General features: G+C 44.8%; 1 protein-coding gene across 17 annotated transcripts in view; it reads right to left on the bottom strand.

Annotated features, from left to right (window-relative positions):
• FOXP1 (forkhead box P1) overlaps positions 1–18,296 on the bottom strand; it is a 389,271-nt gene that overhangs the window by 71,963 nt on the left and 299,012 nt on the right. For 13 of the 17 annotated variants that reach the window (XM_075158627.1, XM_075158622.1, XM_075158623.1 and 10 more), the window contains 2 exons: positions 3,925–4,062; positions 2,741–2,830 (listed from right to left, as the gene is read on the bottom strand). In XM_075158627.1, the coding sequence (XP_075014728.1) occupies positions 2,741–2,830; positions 3,925–4,062 (228 nt within the window). Of the gene's footprint in view, positions 1–2,740; positions 2,831–3,924; positions 4,063–14,753; positions 14,887–18,296 lie in introns of those variants that run through there. The other 4 variants (XM_075158636.1, XM_075158637.1, XM_075158634.1 and 1 more) reach the window with 3 other exon arrangements.

Here is an 18,296-nt window from a genome sequence, read left to right as displayed (position 1 = left end):
CTTCTTTCACGACGGTACAATAGGACAAGGCACTCGCAAAATGACTTGGGGGATGCGGTACATGAATACACTTGTTCCATCTGTCAAGGTACAAACTCAGCCCTCGTTAGCACGGCAGCCGCCGGTCCCCACCACGGCACTGCTCGCCATGTGACCCGACCGTCAGATTTTAGTACGAGAGGGAGGGGGGAAAGGAAAAAAAAAAAAAAAAGACCAGCGCTTGCATGCTAATTTAGCAAGAATAACCTCCTTAAAGCAGGAAAAACGGGGCTGAACAAACCTGCGGGATGAAACGCATGGCTGAAACGAGCCTCTACTAAAACCATCAGCAAAAATACCCCCCCCAAACCCTAGAAAAAGCTGAAGAGACTTGGGCCCCTTGTTCTCTTAACAGATATAGCGTTAAAATGCTCTTCTTGAAACAGGAAGGAGTCCTTTCTTATTGTTGCTTTCGATAGTGTAATATCAGAAGTGTGACCACAGTAAATCAGTGTGTTAGATATTGAAATGCCATCACATTGTCTAACTTCCCTTCTCGTCTTTTTTAACACAAAGTATTTTTTTCTTTAAGCTCCAAGCCCTCATCTTTGTGTCTGAGATGCTCTCCTGTCTGACAACAGCAATTTAGAAGAGTTAACTTTTATCGTTCATTCTGCTGTGTAACTTTCCCCTTCAAATTTCTTTATCTGCCCTCTGAGCTCATCTGAACTTTCATGTTCTCCCAGCATGCAGGCTTGCATTCAAAACTATGTCTAATAGACCAAATAAGAGGTTAATAAGAAGTGGCAACAGAAAGAAAAAATACAATCCCTGGTAACTGATAAGAATGACAGTGGCAGCCCTTTATTGTTTGTCTTCAAATATAGAGTTAAAGATCTTTAAAAAACTAAATTTTGACGCCTTTGAAAAGAAAGAAGCACAAAATAACAACAGGGGGTTATTGCCTGCCAGCCACAGGGGAGAAGCTCCATAATTCTTATTCTCCCTTTTGAAGGCTGTTAGAAATCTGATTCAAAAAAGCAACAGCAGAAGGAGAAAGCCTCTTGAGGCTATCGCCATTTCCTGTGATCATGCATAATGCGTTTCAAAAGTGGGTTTTTACCAATTCTGTTGATCAATTGCACCTCCTTCATATTCCCTCTTTTTTCTGCTGTGTTTACATCTGATGTGACTCAATGACAAGCGCTGTCTGAGACTGTGAAACAGACCTGTCATGTTGATTTATGGGCGCATCAAACCACGACTTGTCCAAACTGAAGCTCGCAGTTCATTAATTAGAGAGTTGTGACTTTGAAGTCAGCTTTCAGACTGTGGTTTTTAACATTTGGCTTAATTTATATGCTCTTGAATGTGGATCTCTAAGGAAAAAACTGAAATTCCCTTCTTGTCTTTGAACTTCTTTTGACCGCACAATAATCATTTCTTTGTCCAGAGTGATGCCTGCATCCCAGAGTCATTAACGCGCATTGAACTGCCACTGATGAGTAAGCCCTACTGAATTAGAAAAACAGCCAGCAAAACAAAGCTGAGAGCATTCTGCACAGTGATATCTCACAATTACATGCCTTCCCTCCCTGTGCCATTTCCATTTTAATTACTGTTAGTCCTTTAGATTTACATTTTAGACACTTTTTAATCTGTTCCCTTTTTATTATAGTGGCGCCCGTAAGCGCGCTATGGTTAAGGTTGTGTCAGCGTTTCCATTATAACCCCCCCTATTTTCAGGGGTTTATAACTCAGCCGGAAAAATTCACTCTGGGTTGAAACTTGGCACAGGTGGCACAATTTGCCGAAATTTCGGGGAGGGGGCTGGAAATCGGTGCGTGCTTCGAGCGGCGCCACTTGCAAAGCGACGCACGAGTGCTGCCGCTATCGCAGGACATCACGCAGCGTCTGGTGCCGAGAGGCAGCTTTCTAGGATCTACCTAAGCCAGCAGCGATGTCAGATTAAACACGAAAGTCTCAAACTCCTTGTGACTAGAGGGGTGAATTCGGCGCCTTAAAAATAAAGGGCATTACAGCAAAATTAAATGTAAGCACACCAAAATCAACAAACAAAGTTTAGGACATGACAGGTATTTTGAAAGGAAACTGTATTTAAAGGACAGGCAGAAACCACCCTGGCCTGTCCCGTTCCTGCCATGGACCGCGGTGGCATCAGAGCGAGGTCTCCTGCCACCACGCACCGCCCGCAGCACCCAGGCACGACGTGCTGTCAGCGGGCATCGTTCCCGCGCTGCCTCTGCCTCTCGGACCTTGCTTCTCGGTGTCCCCACCGCTACTGCTCCAGTGCGGGCCCTCCTGCTAAGCCCGTGCTGCGAGGAACGTGCAACCAGAACCTCTCCGGTTGGAAGCTGCAAGCCCAAACTCGGCGTCTGTTGGTATTTTGCGCTGTTTAGAGAGGACAGCACCGTATCTGGGCCTGCTGCCTTGCCCCCTCCCCTTTACAACATAACTAACTCCCAAAAGCACTCTCCCAAGATACAAGTCTAGATGCTTGCTCCAGTACTCATACTGAACATCAAGGCATGGTCCCCTGCTATAAAATATGTGGCAGCAAGCAAATGGAAAGCACAGGAAAATACAGGCGAAAACAGGACAATAACTCTAAATCTGAAAGCTGAGACCCGATAGAGTCAGTTCAGTTGTGCAATCATTTATAAGATGAATGACAGTTTAATAGCCACTAGACAGTCCCCGGGGATCTGTGGTTTGAAAGTAAAATGGGTATTGTCTGTACCTCTTTAGGCTGTTTTCCAGCATGTTGTTGCTGTAAAAGTTGAAGCTGCAACTGTTCCTGTTGTTTCTTATAAAACTCTTGAAGCTGCTGCTACAAAGAAAAGGGAAGATGGTAAGTAACAAAGTGGAGAGCCAATTCAGTGTCCCTTTTGGTGTAACACACAAACTGTGATTTGAAAAATAGCATCCTTTTATCTGTAATGGTCTGACCTTTAGTTTGAAACTCAACAATAAATTCAGTGCACACTGACTATTCTTGGCATTATCGTTTGAAAAGTAATCTCCAAAATGAACTGATGAAAAACATACCATTTTCTACACAAACTAATTAAAATAAGGCAAGGAATGACCTTTGATTGTAACAACAAAGCAAAAATGCCCTTGCTGAGAGAGCCTGGCGAATCTCTGTTGTGAAACACACATGCTTTCTAAATGATAGGGTTTGACTGTATTAAGTGTTGTTCAATACATGCATAGACATCCTGGGAAATACTCTCCTCCTCCCCGCTCCCCAGATGTGCGCCGTGCAGGCAGCGCTCCGGCGCGGGCAGGAGGGAGCCTGGCAGCCAGGAGGGAGCAGGCAAGGTCGGGCTGGGGCGGATGCCGACACCTGCCCGGGACTCGAGAGCCCCCGCCGTGCCGTAGCCTACGATAACGGAGCCCCGGGGCTTGTCGGTGGCCAACTTTCCGCTGAAAAAGGGCCACGGGCTGTGAGAAACGCTGCCACGCCGCACGGCATACGTTGGCTGAAATCAAACAGATTAAGGCTTGCAAGCCTCTTCACTTTTATTGCCACCGTTTCCATAGTCCTCTGCGGTTCCAGATGGACATAACGAGGTCTCAAATGGGAACTATCGCCCTACTACCTTGTTTATTCCAATTAGTCAGGGCACACCATGCTTTCTGGGGGATGCAGGCAAAAGCAACAGGGACATCTGCTGAAGTCCTGACACTTAAATATGCATCTGTATTATTTAGCTGATCTTGGAAACACTCCTAGCACTGCTCCCTGGATTTGTTTCCAGTAGCTATTTCTAGAATCAAAAACAAAAGAGCAGTCAGTTCATCTCGGAGCATGGCTGCTGCCCGAGACGTGGGCAGCTTCTTTCCCCAGGAACATTTCGGGAGGCGAAGCCCTCCGGTATCTATAGGGGCCACCTGAGCAGCTGTTAAGAAAACAATTACCTGTTGAAGCATGAGTGCCTGCTGCTGTTGGAGCAGGACTTGGAGCTGCTGGGGAGTTAGCACTTGTTGCTGGAGGATCTGCTGCATTTGCTGGGGAGTGATCACTTGAGGTGTCATCATAGCCACCGACACTGGAACCTGAAACGCCAGAGGAGAGCAAAGAGGGGGTCAGAGCGCATCGCCGCAGCCCCTCCGCGCCGCCCACCATCCCCGCGCCCGGGGAGCCCACGCCTGGCGTCGAGGGTGCTGAAGGCGAGAGTCCTCACAGCCCACCGCAGCGGGCACGGAGGTACCGACCACGTTCTCCCGGCGACTAAATTCCCCTTTTGCAAAACATTATTGCGATGCAAATTCTTTAAAACGAGCAATATGGTAAAGCCTGTTAAGTTTTATTTATTTTTACAAGAAACCGTCAACCGGGTCCTTTCCCTCCCAGAAAGCCCTTGCCTTCCGTACAGAAATCCAACAGCCGAGCATCCCGCGCTGATGGGATCTAGACCCTATTACAACAGGTTTTGAAGAAAATTGAAGGAAGGCTCAGTGATGTGAATAACAGCACTAGACTCCTATGCAATTTTAACAGAAAGGCCCTACCACGATGTCTTTACCATTCCATATTCACCCAGCATACAGATGTCTTCAATTCTTTCATATTATGTGAGATACCATTAAAAGCCGCTTTCCATGACATTTCAGTGACAAACAGCTACAGTGATGAACTTGATAGCATTTCATATTTGCAACTGTTAACACGTTTCTGCACGGGCATCTTTGCGAGGAACCTGTACACTGTATCTGAAAGGATGATGTCTTGTTCAGATAAAACACTGACATTAAAATGACAGGCTGTCTTGGCCAAGGTTACACAAATTGTATTCAAGCGGATACCTAATGACAATGCTATGAATTCTGCAAGCTTTCTAGAATGTAATTTAGCTATTCAAAATAATCACTGCACTTGTGTTTAATTTGCAGACTACATGAGAACCATTTTGTCAGTCCTAGTAATGCAAGAAGACTATTTCCCTAGAAACCCACCCCTCTACCCTCCACCCCAAAAAAGGAAAAGAAAAGGAGGAAAAAAAATGATAGAGGAAAAGACAAAACCCGTACGAGTTTTAACAGTAATATTTAAGCACCTTACTTTTCTATAGTTTCAAATCAAATACGTGACAAGCACAAACCTAAAAGCAGTAAAGGATATACTTTGCTAAAAAGGATCTCCTGTCATCTCATGTATTACAATAAAAGGTAATAATATGTTTAGCACTTTTTCTATGCACCACTTTTTAAAAAATCAGCAGACAATAGCTGATCAGAAGATAAAGGAGTTTTAAAAAAAAAAAACCTTCCAGTGTGGTAGTAAGCAAGAGAGAAATGCAGTATTAATTTTATGTAACATAATGTCTTAATATGCAGTTTATCTTGACTTTTTCACATGATTTGTCCTGTCATTTGCATAGCAAGCTCTCATTCCTAATTTCACAGTCATTATGCACTGATGTCCTGATTTCTCAGCATCACTAATTTTGATGAACTAAAAATGGTTCCTGAAGGTCAGATGCATGTACACTGCACATCTCCCCGTGTTGTTGTGTACATGTTGTGTGCCAGGGCCAGAAACTGCCTTGAAAACGTTTGTCTGAGCAAAGTCTAGCAGAGGCTCGCACGCTTCCGACATCCCATGAACGCAAACACGGCGAGGTCCTCTGTTCACTCCCCGTGGCACAGCGCGTTCCCACATACCTAATGTGGTCCAGGCAGGTGTGAACGCAGGCAAATGAAGATTTAATTAAGGGACAAATGCCAGTCCCACCGAAGCCAGCGGCCGATCTCCCGTGGCCGGCGTGGCTTGTCCGTGCCTCTGGGAAAGCCACCGCCGGCCGCCGCGCTGTGCCACCGCCTGGCCACGCAGGACCAGCTCCGAGGACACTGAGTCATCAGGATGGGTAATCCCATTAATTCAGAATATCTTAATCCGTAGTCTTTTAAAAACTTTTCTGGGAGTAGAAAATTATTTAATTAAATACTGCCGTCACTATCTTCGCCCCGAAGCATGACTCACCTTCATTATTCTCATCCCCAGAGAAGTTTACTTTACCCTCGGGTTTGTACTACTTTTCATTGAAGTTGGACTGAGCAAACAGAAAAGGAAGCATGTTTAAGTATGTTTTCTGTGCCCTTCTTGGAAGATAGACAACACAAATACTCTTCAGTCAGATTTATGACGACAAGCAGGGATACAGACAGGAATAGGGTGGGGTGCTGTAAACCCTACACATCGGTGATTAATACGAAGGGCCGCATTCTGCCATCAGCTATGCGGAGACAACTCCCATTCACTTCCATGGCTTTTTTGCACGTTTATCTTGGGATAAATCTAAGGATTTGGCCCTACCTTTGAAAACTGGCCATGTACCTTCCGGTGAAGAATCTCCTAGCTGCACATTCTTCGCTAGAACAGCAGCGCTTAACCAGCAAGGAAAAAAAAATAGATTTTTTTTTTAATATAAATATGGCACACCTAGGAGTACGAGTTTGAGTTGATCCGTTCAACTTCATTTTACCATCTGAAATCACGTTTTCACACCACATCTGCGCCTCTAAAGAAGGTCCTGCCTCCCGTTTATAAACGGCTAACAGCCACGTTTAGCCAAAGTTTGTGCTTCAGCTTATCGCGAAAGCAACTTACAGAAACCTTCTACAAACCCACTCAAATAAACCAGAAACCACCGGACAAGCGTGGGCACACGTACGGTTTGAGGACTTTAAATAGTTAAGGATGATGGCCTATATATCCACTCTCTTAACTCCCAACGTCCAACTTTTTCATGTAGCTAGTCCCTGGTAATACTAGGAATCAAAGGGCATGCAGCACCAGCAATAGGCTATTATAGCCCACACTTTATTACCCATTACTACCGAGGTCATTAGCGGTAAGAGTGATTGTACCGGTCTTAACCTATTGATCATTGTAACTACTATCATTTAATCCCGTGTTGAATGTCTGGAAAGCTGCTAAAGGCACACAAGAGAGAGTGCTTTAGCGATGAGAAATATAGCCAAAGCTTGGAAATTACACTTTGATTCATAAAATCTAGCCAGTGGTTTAAATCAATAGTATTTAAAACAGTCATGTAAGTTCTTAACTACAGCTCTCTAATATTTATGGGTCCCTTTTTGAGTGTATTCAGTCAAAACTAAACTTTATTTTAGATACTGTGCAATATACTTTACATTACGTTAGATAAAAAATATTTATTTCTGATATTTTGTCCGACAGTAAATGAAAACTAAACTGAGGGCTATAAATTAATTTTAGATTTCTATCTCTCAGATGTCAACTTAAATGTGTTGCCAAAAAAAATTACAAACCAACTTTAAAAATGGCTTAACTGTTTAAGTACATGAAAATGAGCGTGTTTTATGAGTTAACAATGAATCACAGAAGGCAGTTTATGAAGAACTAAAATAATTCTGTCTTACTGCCTTCAGGGAATTGAAGTTCAAATTAAACTACTGGCAGATATATTTAAAGAATGCTAAGTTAGCATGCAGAGCAGAAATCAATCTTTTCTTTTTTTTAAGTTGTTTATTTCTATTTTCCACATGAAACACGATTGTTGTTATTGATATGATTAACGAACTACTTTTGGTATTGTTGACTGATAACAATGAGGTGTGGTAGACACCCAGCTGCATGTAAACCTGGCAGCAAAGGTGAAAATACAGCTGCAATTTGGCTTTCGGAGCTGTACTAGTATAGACCTGCTGACATGCTAATACCATCAACGGCAAAAAATGTCTTTAATACTCACAATTGTTTTCAGACACTATTTCTCCCAGGGTTTTGCCTGCTGTTCCTCCGCATCCCCCAAAGCCCTCCTGTCCCCCGCAGTCCCCTCCGCCACCCCCAATTTCAAGGGCGGCAAACACGCCGTATTTTGGCGAGACCGACCAAGGCAAACTTCCACAAACTTGGGCCAAGTTCCCCTTTAACTTCTCAACGGAGTTACAGCAGGGATGCATTTGTCACTCCTCCATACAACCCAGACAAGGGTCACGGGGATGAAAATGATTTAGTCCTATTTAATCATCTCCATTCCCCCATTTTCAGTGATATTAATATAATTAAATACTAGCTAAATAATTTCAAGTAGTTTAATCTTGTATGAAGTGGAAAAAAAAAAAGAATGCCATTTTCACACAACGTGCCTTCGATGTTGGATACGGTTGCGGTCCTGTTAACTGTTAGCAGGCATGCATGGAAGATGGGGAGGATTTCCTTAATTCGTGAAGAATAACTCTGCCAGAAAATCCTTTTCTCCTGCGATGTATGTTCAAACTTGATTTCAGTAAGTCCTCATACCAGGCACCTTGGATTTCCAAACAGCAATTCTTCGGTGAAAGATTTTGTGATAAAAGTTAAACGGAGCAAAACATAGCTGAACATAGAAAGAGCTGAGGAACAGTTAAAAATACTGGGCTACAAATGAAAATAGATACGGCTAGGCAAAACCGAACAATTAACTTGAGCTGCCTTATTAGACAGCTTTTATGTGCGATACATTTGAAATGTAAAAAAATCTCAGCCGAAACAACGCCAAACAGCTTTGCTCATGCCACAGGAGAAGATAAACCACTGAAGCACTGGCGAGCAGAGAAGCACGATGCCACAAGCCAGAGCAGAGCCCAGCACGATAAGAAGTGCTGAAGGCAGGACCTGCTTCCATCCCGAGACCAAAACATTTCTGACATAGTATTTCATCCTCCAAAGTAACAACAAAAAGATGCCGCCGTTATAATTATTCACGCAGAAACTGCAGTGCTGTTTCATTATGCAAAATGGAATCTCACTTTTAGGCTTAGTTATTTTGCCATAATACAGTACAACACATTAAGACAGGTAATGTTTATTATATTAATGTAAAATCAGCTAAGTAGTCTGTCATTAGCATAACTGTTCTCTCCGTAACAATGCAACTCCCTATTAAAAGAGAGGGGGGGGAAAACCCTCTTTAAAATTAAATTAGCATTTTATTATTATAATTTTGTTTATTGTATTTTATCAGGAGGGAAGATCTCCCTCTGACCCACGGGAGGCAGTGTGATGGGCTATGCTGACATTCCCCGGCATGTCAGGATGTCTGCTCTCGACTGTATTCTCTTCTAGCTGAGGAAAAACGGGAGTATTTTCGTATTTGTTTACAGAATGAAACATCTGATCTTATCTACCACTTCTCATGCATACCAGGTTTCTCACTAAGTGCCAGGATAATTGTTTCTGCTATAATAAATACCCATTTAATTTGCATAAAAATATAAAGTTTACATAAATTAAATCCTTTCTACATCTAACATTTGTCAAATAGAGACTAAACCGGAACACACACAACCAAATACTCATTTAATAAGCTGAGTGAGATTTCAACCTCGAGATTATCATCATCATTTTTCACATTTTAAAAAGTTATCATTTTTGCTTCCCGCTCCAGCATGAAAGGAAAAATTATAACCTGCTGTACATGGTTCCGAACAGTGGTGATATTTTATAATGATTCAGTTTAAAGAAGAAAAAAAAAAATCCGTATTTTTTTCCAGAGTTTAGGAAAGGAAATGTTAGATCAACATATTCTGCCAAAAAAGCCTCAAATAAACCAAAGGCAATCCTGCTTAGAAACATCCGAAATACCCCTAAAGCCCTTGAAAACCCCTTGAAACCCTCTCTCCCCCAAACACCCTTAATACACTGAGAATGATCATCATGTCAGACTCCTTACATTTGTGTATTAATTCATTAATACATTAAGGAGAGCTTAATTAAATAGTAAAAGACCGTGATTGAACCGGCAACATTTAATATGCCTAGAATTTCATGTGGGCAAAAAGGAAGTGTTACAGAGAGGGACTTTTTTTTTTTTTCCTATGGCAGATTTTTAAGAACTGCAACTCCCGACAGAGATTCCTAGGGAAGGACGAGCCCCCTCTCCACTCCCTGCCTATTTTCTCCTGCCAGAGGCGAACCCGTAGCTGCCTGCTCTTCAAACCTGGGGCGTTTGAGAAGACATGTATTGCCCTGGTCAGCTGAAAAAATTAGTGAGCTCTTGAAAAATATTCACCTGCTTAAATCATGCTGTTTATTTCCCAAGCAAAACAGAGCTCTGCTTCAACGCTCGGTTAGGCTTCACCACTCCGGTTGCAACTGTAGCCTTTATAACAGTTGTAAACTTTGTTTGCTTAAAATGTGCAGTTTTTCGCACCTACGGCAGACACCTACAGCTGAACATCACAGCTAAGCACAACGGTGCAAATTAGATTCTAATGAGAAAACATCAGTTGCTTCTTTGACAATCTTGCCATTCACTGATTTACTTCTAATGAAGACACACTCCAACCAGCGAGCTCGCCGTGTTAAAGGTCAAAGCACGTTCAAAAAAATGCCGCACAAAATCAAGGCAAATGGGAAACCCGTAAAGAAACCTTCTCATAAAGTGGCGTGGCAATTAGAGTAATTGTGCAAAAAGCCGTCTTCGGTAAAAAGTAAAAGAAATTAAGCTGCCACTACTGTAACAGGTTAGATGAAAATCAAAATTTAATGTATTCTCCCTTGTGTCATCTTGTTTTGTCAAGACATCAAATAGAATTGGAAAGTACAAAATAACAAGCCCTTGAGAAATCACAGAAGCCGACCTTTTTGATGTTGTTGGTTTACCTTGTTCTCAGTTATTTGAACAATGATGTTTCAGATTTAAGGGCAAGATAAAGCTTAAAAATTAAAACCCGTTGTCAGTTTGGGGGGGGGGGGGTTGTTGTCCCTCCCAAATAACAGAGCATCTTACCTAATCAATGAAGGCAAATCCATCCAAAACTAGTGCACAGAACAATTAGCAATTCCACTTATTTGTTCAATACTCAGTCTGGGTTTTCTAACATTCATTCAACTTCAGCACAAACTACAGATCCTCCTGCTAGCAGAGGAAACTCTGCAGGAAAGGTTAAAAAGAAAAAAAAAAAAAAAAAAAAAGAAAAAAAAAGGCTGGGGAAGAGATATTTGCCAGTGCTGCTTCTCCCCCCAATCTCTACACGGCCACTTTAGATCTGCAGATGAGCGTATGATGTATTTTTTTCCCTTTCCTTATAACTGGAAAGCGAAGCTGAGCTAGTAAGCACCTTATAAAAACCGTACAGTAAGGACATTTTAACTGAACTACAGCAAAGTAGTTTCCAGTAATGCAGTTCTGCTTTCAATAAAACAAACAAACTGCTTAAAAGCAGCCAAGCCTTTCACCAAACAATAACAAATTTAGCTTATGGTGTCAGGACTTTCCCACAATCTAGTTTTGCAGGTGTTGATAAAACTACGCCTGCTACTGCTTTTCCCTAGCAAAGAGGGGAGAAAACAACATCAGTAAGTTATCTTGCAACTGGGAAACATTTTCATAACGTAAATCCAAGTGCTGTGTCCTTCCAGCTTAGGTTTGTCTACAGCAGCTCTAAAACGACAAAGAAATACAGGAGCTTTGCAACTCCTTAAACTTTTGAATGCAAAAATCCTTCTCCCCTTACCTTTCCTTCAGCTGCCCAGGGCATGCAATCACAAATATAGAAACCAAAGCATTTTACACTGAAACAGTAATTTGTTTAGCTTCAGTATTTTAAAAACAACATGATTCTCAAGCAACATCAGTGCTCGAGCATTGCCAGGTTAAAATGCTGCATAAGAAATCACTCTGACTGCCCTACATCACTTTCAATGCCTAAAATCCCCTTTAACCTTCTCCACACAACTGTTGCAACCCTTTTCTTCCTTGCACGCGCCTAAAATCAACCCAACTTGCGCAGACGTCAAAGCCCGCTGTCCATTAGTGCCATAATCCATCTGTGACCCATTACAACCCAGGGGCGATACCAGACTCCACAGTGGGGTCTGATAACTATTTACGCCCCAGCATAAATTTCAGCGTGGGGCTAAGAGTTACACTTTTAAAACGTGTAGAGGGCTCATTCAGCTGCAGAAGAACGTGAGGCACCCACACCTTCCTCTGAGCAGTGAGATCCCCAGAAAGCCAGCGCTGGGATTTCATTTCTTCCCCGTCAATCCCATTATATTGACGACTTCTCTTTAGTTCAGCTGAGTGACTGGTCAGAGCATGTCTCAGAGTTTTTTTTTTTTTTAAAAAAAAGCAAAAATAACGCTGCTTAAAAAAGGGAGGGCACAATGGTACAGCACAGTAAAGTGTATGTTAAACAAAACCAAAAAAAAAAAACCAACTGTAGCAAACAAAAAAAATTTCAAAGCAGCCCTTCCTATCATAAGCTTTCTGATGATTTATGGTTTACCAACTCAGCAAGGTTACGCAACACTGCATGCCTTTAGATGCATTATTTGAGTCAGTTGAGATTTAATTAAGATCACAGCCTCCAAAATCCCTGTCAAATGAAAATTCACGGAAGACAATACACTATATATCCTCATGCAGATAGTCTCCATTCCATGCTCTGGAATAACATAAGTTAATCCTCGTTTCTATGGTGGCAGACAAAAGTTCACTAATTTTGTTTTCTTTTGACACTTGTGTTGTTTTCTGTTTTATGTCATGAGATCATTCCCTTTTGAGAAGGGGAGGGGAGCTGATACAGGGGGAGAGGAGGGAGAGCAATATGTCTGAATATGGCAGCAGATGTATTTTGACATTCTCACAGCTCTGCCGTGATGTCATCAAGTTTTCATATAATTAACCCCTGCCAGTAAGAGCATCATTTCATGACATCTGTCCATTGGGAAGAGGAGGAAGGAGTCAGGGACAAAACATGAAAAGTGCCTCAATCTTGCTCTCACGCTAAAGCCAAAATCAAACAAAATTAAATTAAGGCTACAAAATAGCATTCACATCTTCCGTATCAGCGACTGGCTTTTCCCAATTCATTATCTGCCCCAGCTGCCTCCGCACCTCGGAGGTGCTCCGAAACCACGCGCCACGCGCGCCCCGCTCCTCGCTGACACCTTCTCCTCCTGATGGTCCCGGTGTAGGGGAACCCCTTCGCTCTACAGCCCAATTCCTCTACGCACTAAACGTGAGCACGTTAAATAAAACAGTATTTCTTACAGGGAAATTGCTAGAACTTTACCTCATTCCAATGTACTTCTGTTTGCATTATCTTAATATCTGCTTGCTTATCTCATGGTTTAGAAACGACAGGTGCTAGCGGTCTTTTGTTTGACAGGCCACTACACAAATAACTGTCTTGCCTGAAAGGGCTAATGCACTACTAATGAACAATAAATCAACTTTGATTATAAAGTGTCAGACCAATCAGTTTGCAGTTCAGCTCTATCACCGTCCAGGCCAAGGCAGCTACTCTGTTTAGGCAGGATTTGGGTTTCATCTCTGCAGCCTTATCAATGAAATTTTTTGGAAGTAGTCACAGGAGGTCACTGAAAGCCCTCTGACAGCAGATTTTCCGCTGGCTGTGAGGAGAGGAGAGTGCCTGCTTTTACAGACTTCCTAGGCTGCTACTGCAATAAATATACAATCAACAAAAGCCACTTCTTAACCAGACAGAAGCACGCTCTAATGACAGTCACATATAAAGACGTATTTTAGCTGTGACTTTTAAAAGAGCTAGAAGCAAACAGAATTGCTTTTTAACTTGATGTAAAGATGTGCAAGATGCCTGAAAGCTTTGCACAGTAAACATACTTGCGAGAGGCCCGAGCCGGCAAATACTAATTTAGCAGGCAGAGTGCTTACTGCTTCGGGGGAGAGAGGGAGAGAGACTCCTCTCCTATTATAGCTATTGCACATTCACAAGTCATCCCAGGATCGGGCCCGGGAGTATCAGGCATGAAAATCAGCTCTGATCCAAATGAAAAGGACTTTAACATTTCAGTTTATTTATAAAAAGGCAAACTAGCCTGTGTAAGTCACTTTTTATTAGAAATAAACTTCAGCGATTTATTGTAGTTAGCAATTCAACACTCATTGCTAGAACAAATCCAACCATTTCGTTTTCATAAACAGATCTTAGTCACCCCAAATGATTCACATTTCCTGCCACCAAACTTGTTTTTATTTAAAAATATAAAATGGTAGCGCTTCAAATGCCGGCACATGCACCGAGACAACTGTGTCGCGTTATCGAGTGGCTTTTCCCTACCACCGGTACAAGGACAAGTCGAAACCCTCAGTGTTCTGTAAAACAAGCTGGCTTTGAAGGAGTTAATTCCAAAGAGGAAGAGTGTATATGCACTTTGCTCTAAACTTACCACCCACTTCCTAAGGGTTCCCTCCTCCCCACCACCACCACCCTCGAAAAATCCTCTCATCTGCACTGAAACACTGGCTCGCAGGGTTGACACTGAACTCGGCTACAGTTAGATCCCATTACACTTATTTCACCGGGGTTCATAACACTACTCAATGTCAAAAACAAAGCTCGCTCACTTAATTTCCCCCTGGTAAATTGACTGGCGAATCCATTCAGCAGTCCCGGTTCCTGACACTGAAACCTGACGAAGTGTTTTACCCGGCTCCCTGCACTTTCCCTCCATCCTCCCTCTTCTTCAAAACTACAGCACTTGAAGTGAAAACTGCCGGGCCAGCTCCGCGCACCCAAACTGTCAGAACAAAAGACAGGCAAGAAGACACAGAACAAGCAGAACCACTTTTAAAAACCTTCAGCAAGTTGCGGAGCGCGCCCGCTGTGCCTCCCTCCTCTCACGCCGGGCCAGCACGCCGCTCCCGGACACGAGGAGCCCAGACCGCGAAGGCTGAAGCACCGCTGGGCTTCCCCAGCTCCCCCCGCCCCGCTCCCCGCAAGGCACCCACCTGAGCGGCGGCGGGCGGCGGGCGGCGCGCCGGGCCATGGAGCGGGCTGGCGGAGCGGTGCGGAGCCTCCGCGGGTGCGGGCGGAGTGTCGGGGCGCGCTGCTCGCGGGCTGCCGCGGCGCGCCGCCACCCGCGCGGCCCCGCCCTGCGCTGCCGCCGCGCACACCCCGCCCCGGAACGGGGCGCCCCGCGGGCCCGGCCCTCCTCCCCTCCTTCTCCTCCTCCTCCTCCTCCTCCTCCTCCCGCGGCAGGCACCGCGCTGCGTCCGCGCCCCCTGACCTGCCCGCAGCCCGGCCCGCAGCGACCCGCCGCGCTCCCGCCCAGAAACTGCTTAACCCCCCCCAAAATACATCTGTGTTGCGGGGAGCGGGTGCCCGCAGCGGGGGGGGGAAGTGTCAGCCAGCACAACGCTCCCGGCAGCCGCCACGGGCGCGACGCGGTGGAAGCGCCACACAGCACTGGCGGAGGATCTCTCCCTCCCGCCACAGCAACTTTCTCTTCTCCCGTGAAAAGTGGCTTTTACTCTCCCCTCGCCCTTCCTGACAGTTCTGCCCCTGAAAGCTCAGGGTTCTAGTATCAGAAAATAATAATAAAAAAACAACCACAAAAAGCCTCTAACAGGAGTTTGCACCAAACCAGACTACTGCGCCTGGCCTGCGAACGGGAATGTCTCCCCAGTCCTCCCTTCACAAAGTGGAGGGGGATCAGTCACCAACACAGCATTGGGATGCTCAAAGATATCTCAGGGCTGGGGTGGGATGCTCAGAGACATCCCAGGGCAGGGGTGAGATGCTCAGAGACATCCCAGGGCTGGGGTGGGATGCTCAGAGACATCCCAGGGCAGGGGTGAGATGCTCAGAGACATCCCAGGGCTGGGGTGGGATGCTTAGAGACATCCCAGGGCTGGGGGTGGGATGCTCAGAGACATCCCAGGGCAGGGGGTGGGATGCTCAGAGACATCCCAGGGCAGGGGGTGGGATGCTCAGAGACATCCCAGGGCTGGGGTGGGATGCTCAGAGACATCCCAGGGCTGGGGTGGGATGCTCAGAGACATCCCAGGGCAGGGGTGAGATGCTCAGAGACATCCCAGGGCAGGGGTGAGATGCTCAGAGACATCCCAGGGCAGGGGGTGGGATGCTCAGAGACATCCCAGGGCTGGGGGTGGGATGCTCAGAGACATCCCAGGGCTGGGGTGGGATGCTCAGAGACATCCCAGGGCTGGGGTGGGATGCTCAGAGACATCCCAGGGCTGGGGTGGGATGCTCAGAGACATCCCAGGGCAGGGGCTCCTCCGTTGTGCAGCACCTTGCCAGCGGGAGCCACCCTACCTGTTTTTAAGGCAGCCAAGCCCTCAAGTTTAGTGGAAGCGAAACGTTGTGTTTGGGTCTGCGGCACCTTTGTAACAGCGGGGTTAGTGGTTTCACGTCACTCAGAACAAACTTCCTCAAACTCGCACGCGGGCGAGCTCAAAGAAACACTTTTTGTGGCCCTCCAGACTTCAATACACAAACACAACCCTGTCAGTGTGCTGTCTCTAACCCAGGGACTGCCACGGTCCCAGTAACCTATTTTCTCTTGCCCAAAAAGCTACTATCCACGTCATCGCGGGCAGTAATATTTGGTAAAATCTCTCCTGCTATTTCCTGCTAAAAAAATGGGGTTTTTTAACATTTTCATATAGTTTCTGAAGACATAATTGATGCAGCTAGTTACTTCACGTGCAAGTAACTGAAAAGACAGAAGCCGCCCTGACACCGTTCCCAGGCAGAACTGTACTTTATTTGCAGGAGTCGAGGGCTGTTAGACAATAGCCCCATTAGTTATGCTGCTAAAGAACCTCACAAGAAGCGAAGACAAAGGACCCAATTTACTGACAACTTGTGATCTGATGTTAAATGGGATGTGATACGGATTGCCTTCCACCCTAAAGTGTTTTCGTGTCAGATAACAAATTTATTAATGGGATTTTTTTCAGGTCACAAAAATGTGACCCCACCCTCTTATGAATATTTAATAAGGGACTAAGGGCATCTTTTGCAAGACCCTAAATCTGCCAGAAACAGCCTACATGAATCAGAAAGCGCCTGCCTCTTAAAGGGGCACACATGCACCGAGCAGGTCAGCACATAAAGGGCATGGGAACAGCCGGTATTTATAAGTATTATATGTATGCAAAGTCAAGCAAATAAATACGCACAGACTCCAACACACTGGACGCTCAATAATAATATAAACTGGTAATGCATGCGATGAGCTAGTAATAATTATCGCCTGCACTTAAGAGAATCCTTCCTGTCCTGACTTCAAAGTAACCTCGAGGAACTCTGATTGCTTTGGGGAATATATTACAGCACACACGGACTTAAACTTTTCAAGTTTCTCTTGCGGACCACCTCCTCCTCCCCGCGGCATTTGCAAAGAGCATCACTGTGGCAGCATCCCCAGCAGCACTCATGGCGAAGGAGCATCGGTAGGAAACAGCTCTGTGCATTTAACAGACCCTTACTAACTTTGCAGCTGAAACACGGAGGGGCTGCATGCCCGGGCAGTCTCTGCAGACCAGTCAGAAGATGCCCCACAGATCCCAGTTTGCAAATCTTCTGATCTATCTTGTCTTCCCCAGCACGAACTTCTCACACATGCACGACCCTCCATCCTGTTAAGGCACATCTTCAATTCTTATTTTCCAATACGGCCAGGTACACACAGCTCAACGACAGACCAGTGCCCTCCTCCTGCCCTGATTGCTGGCTGATCACACACCTTTGGACCAAGCTCTGACTTACTCTATTTATTAAAAAAAAAGGGGACTCTGTGAAGCCTACCACTTTATTCAGGGCACTTCTCTTGTTTCCGGGGCAAAGAAAAAGTGTGATGTGGCAGTGGAAGCACAAGGCTGTGAGCTACATGCAAAGCAAAAGCAGAGTGCTGGCTCTGGCACTGACAATTCTCCCCTTGGGCAAGTCACCTAGACATCTTCGCTGGTTTTGTTTTTCTGTTTTGTTTTTTTTTTTTTAATGTCTATCACATTGAGGATGCCTCTCTCGCTGAGAGCTCCGTTTGCAAAATTTCTGGCCTGGCTCTGGAGTTGCCTGCACGCCCACCACTTCAAAGGCAGTCAACAGCCTCAACATCTCTGTCTCCTCATCTGCAAAATGGGGATAGTACGACTCATTTCGGGATCTTCTGTAGACCAATATTTGCAAAACACTTTGAAAATGAAAGGCGCTGTCTAAGCACTGAGCGCTGGCCACAGAACCTGCAAGCTGTATTTTTAAAGCATTTTATACCCTTTCATATAAAAAGCTTCGTACCTGCAAGCTCAGCTGACATCTGCTGTGGGCTAAAAACTTCAGTCTATTCCCTTAGTAACGGAGATGGTAGCACTTGTAAGTAAGGTGACCATGAAATATAATGCATTTCTAAGCCAGCAAAATATTTTAAAAGACTAAGAAGAACCATAAACTCCCACTTTAATTCCATTCAATTATCGAAAGTCATCACAGATAGAGACAATCAGACAGGGATGTTCAAAACAGAACAC

This window comes from Calonectris borealis, chromosome 10 (genome assembly GCF_964195595.1).
Source record: "Calonectris borealis chromosome 10, bCalBor7.hap1.2, whole genome shotgun sequence".
Classification (NCBI taxonomy): Eukaryota; Metazoa; Chordata; class Aves; order Procellariiformes; family Procellariidae; genus Calonectris; species Calonectris borealis.
Note: the sequence above shows the minus strand (reverse complement) of the source record. Positions and strands in the feature narration are given on the sequence as shown.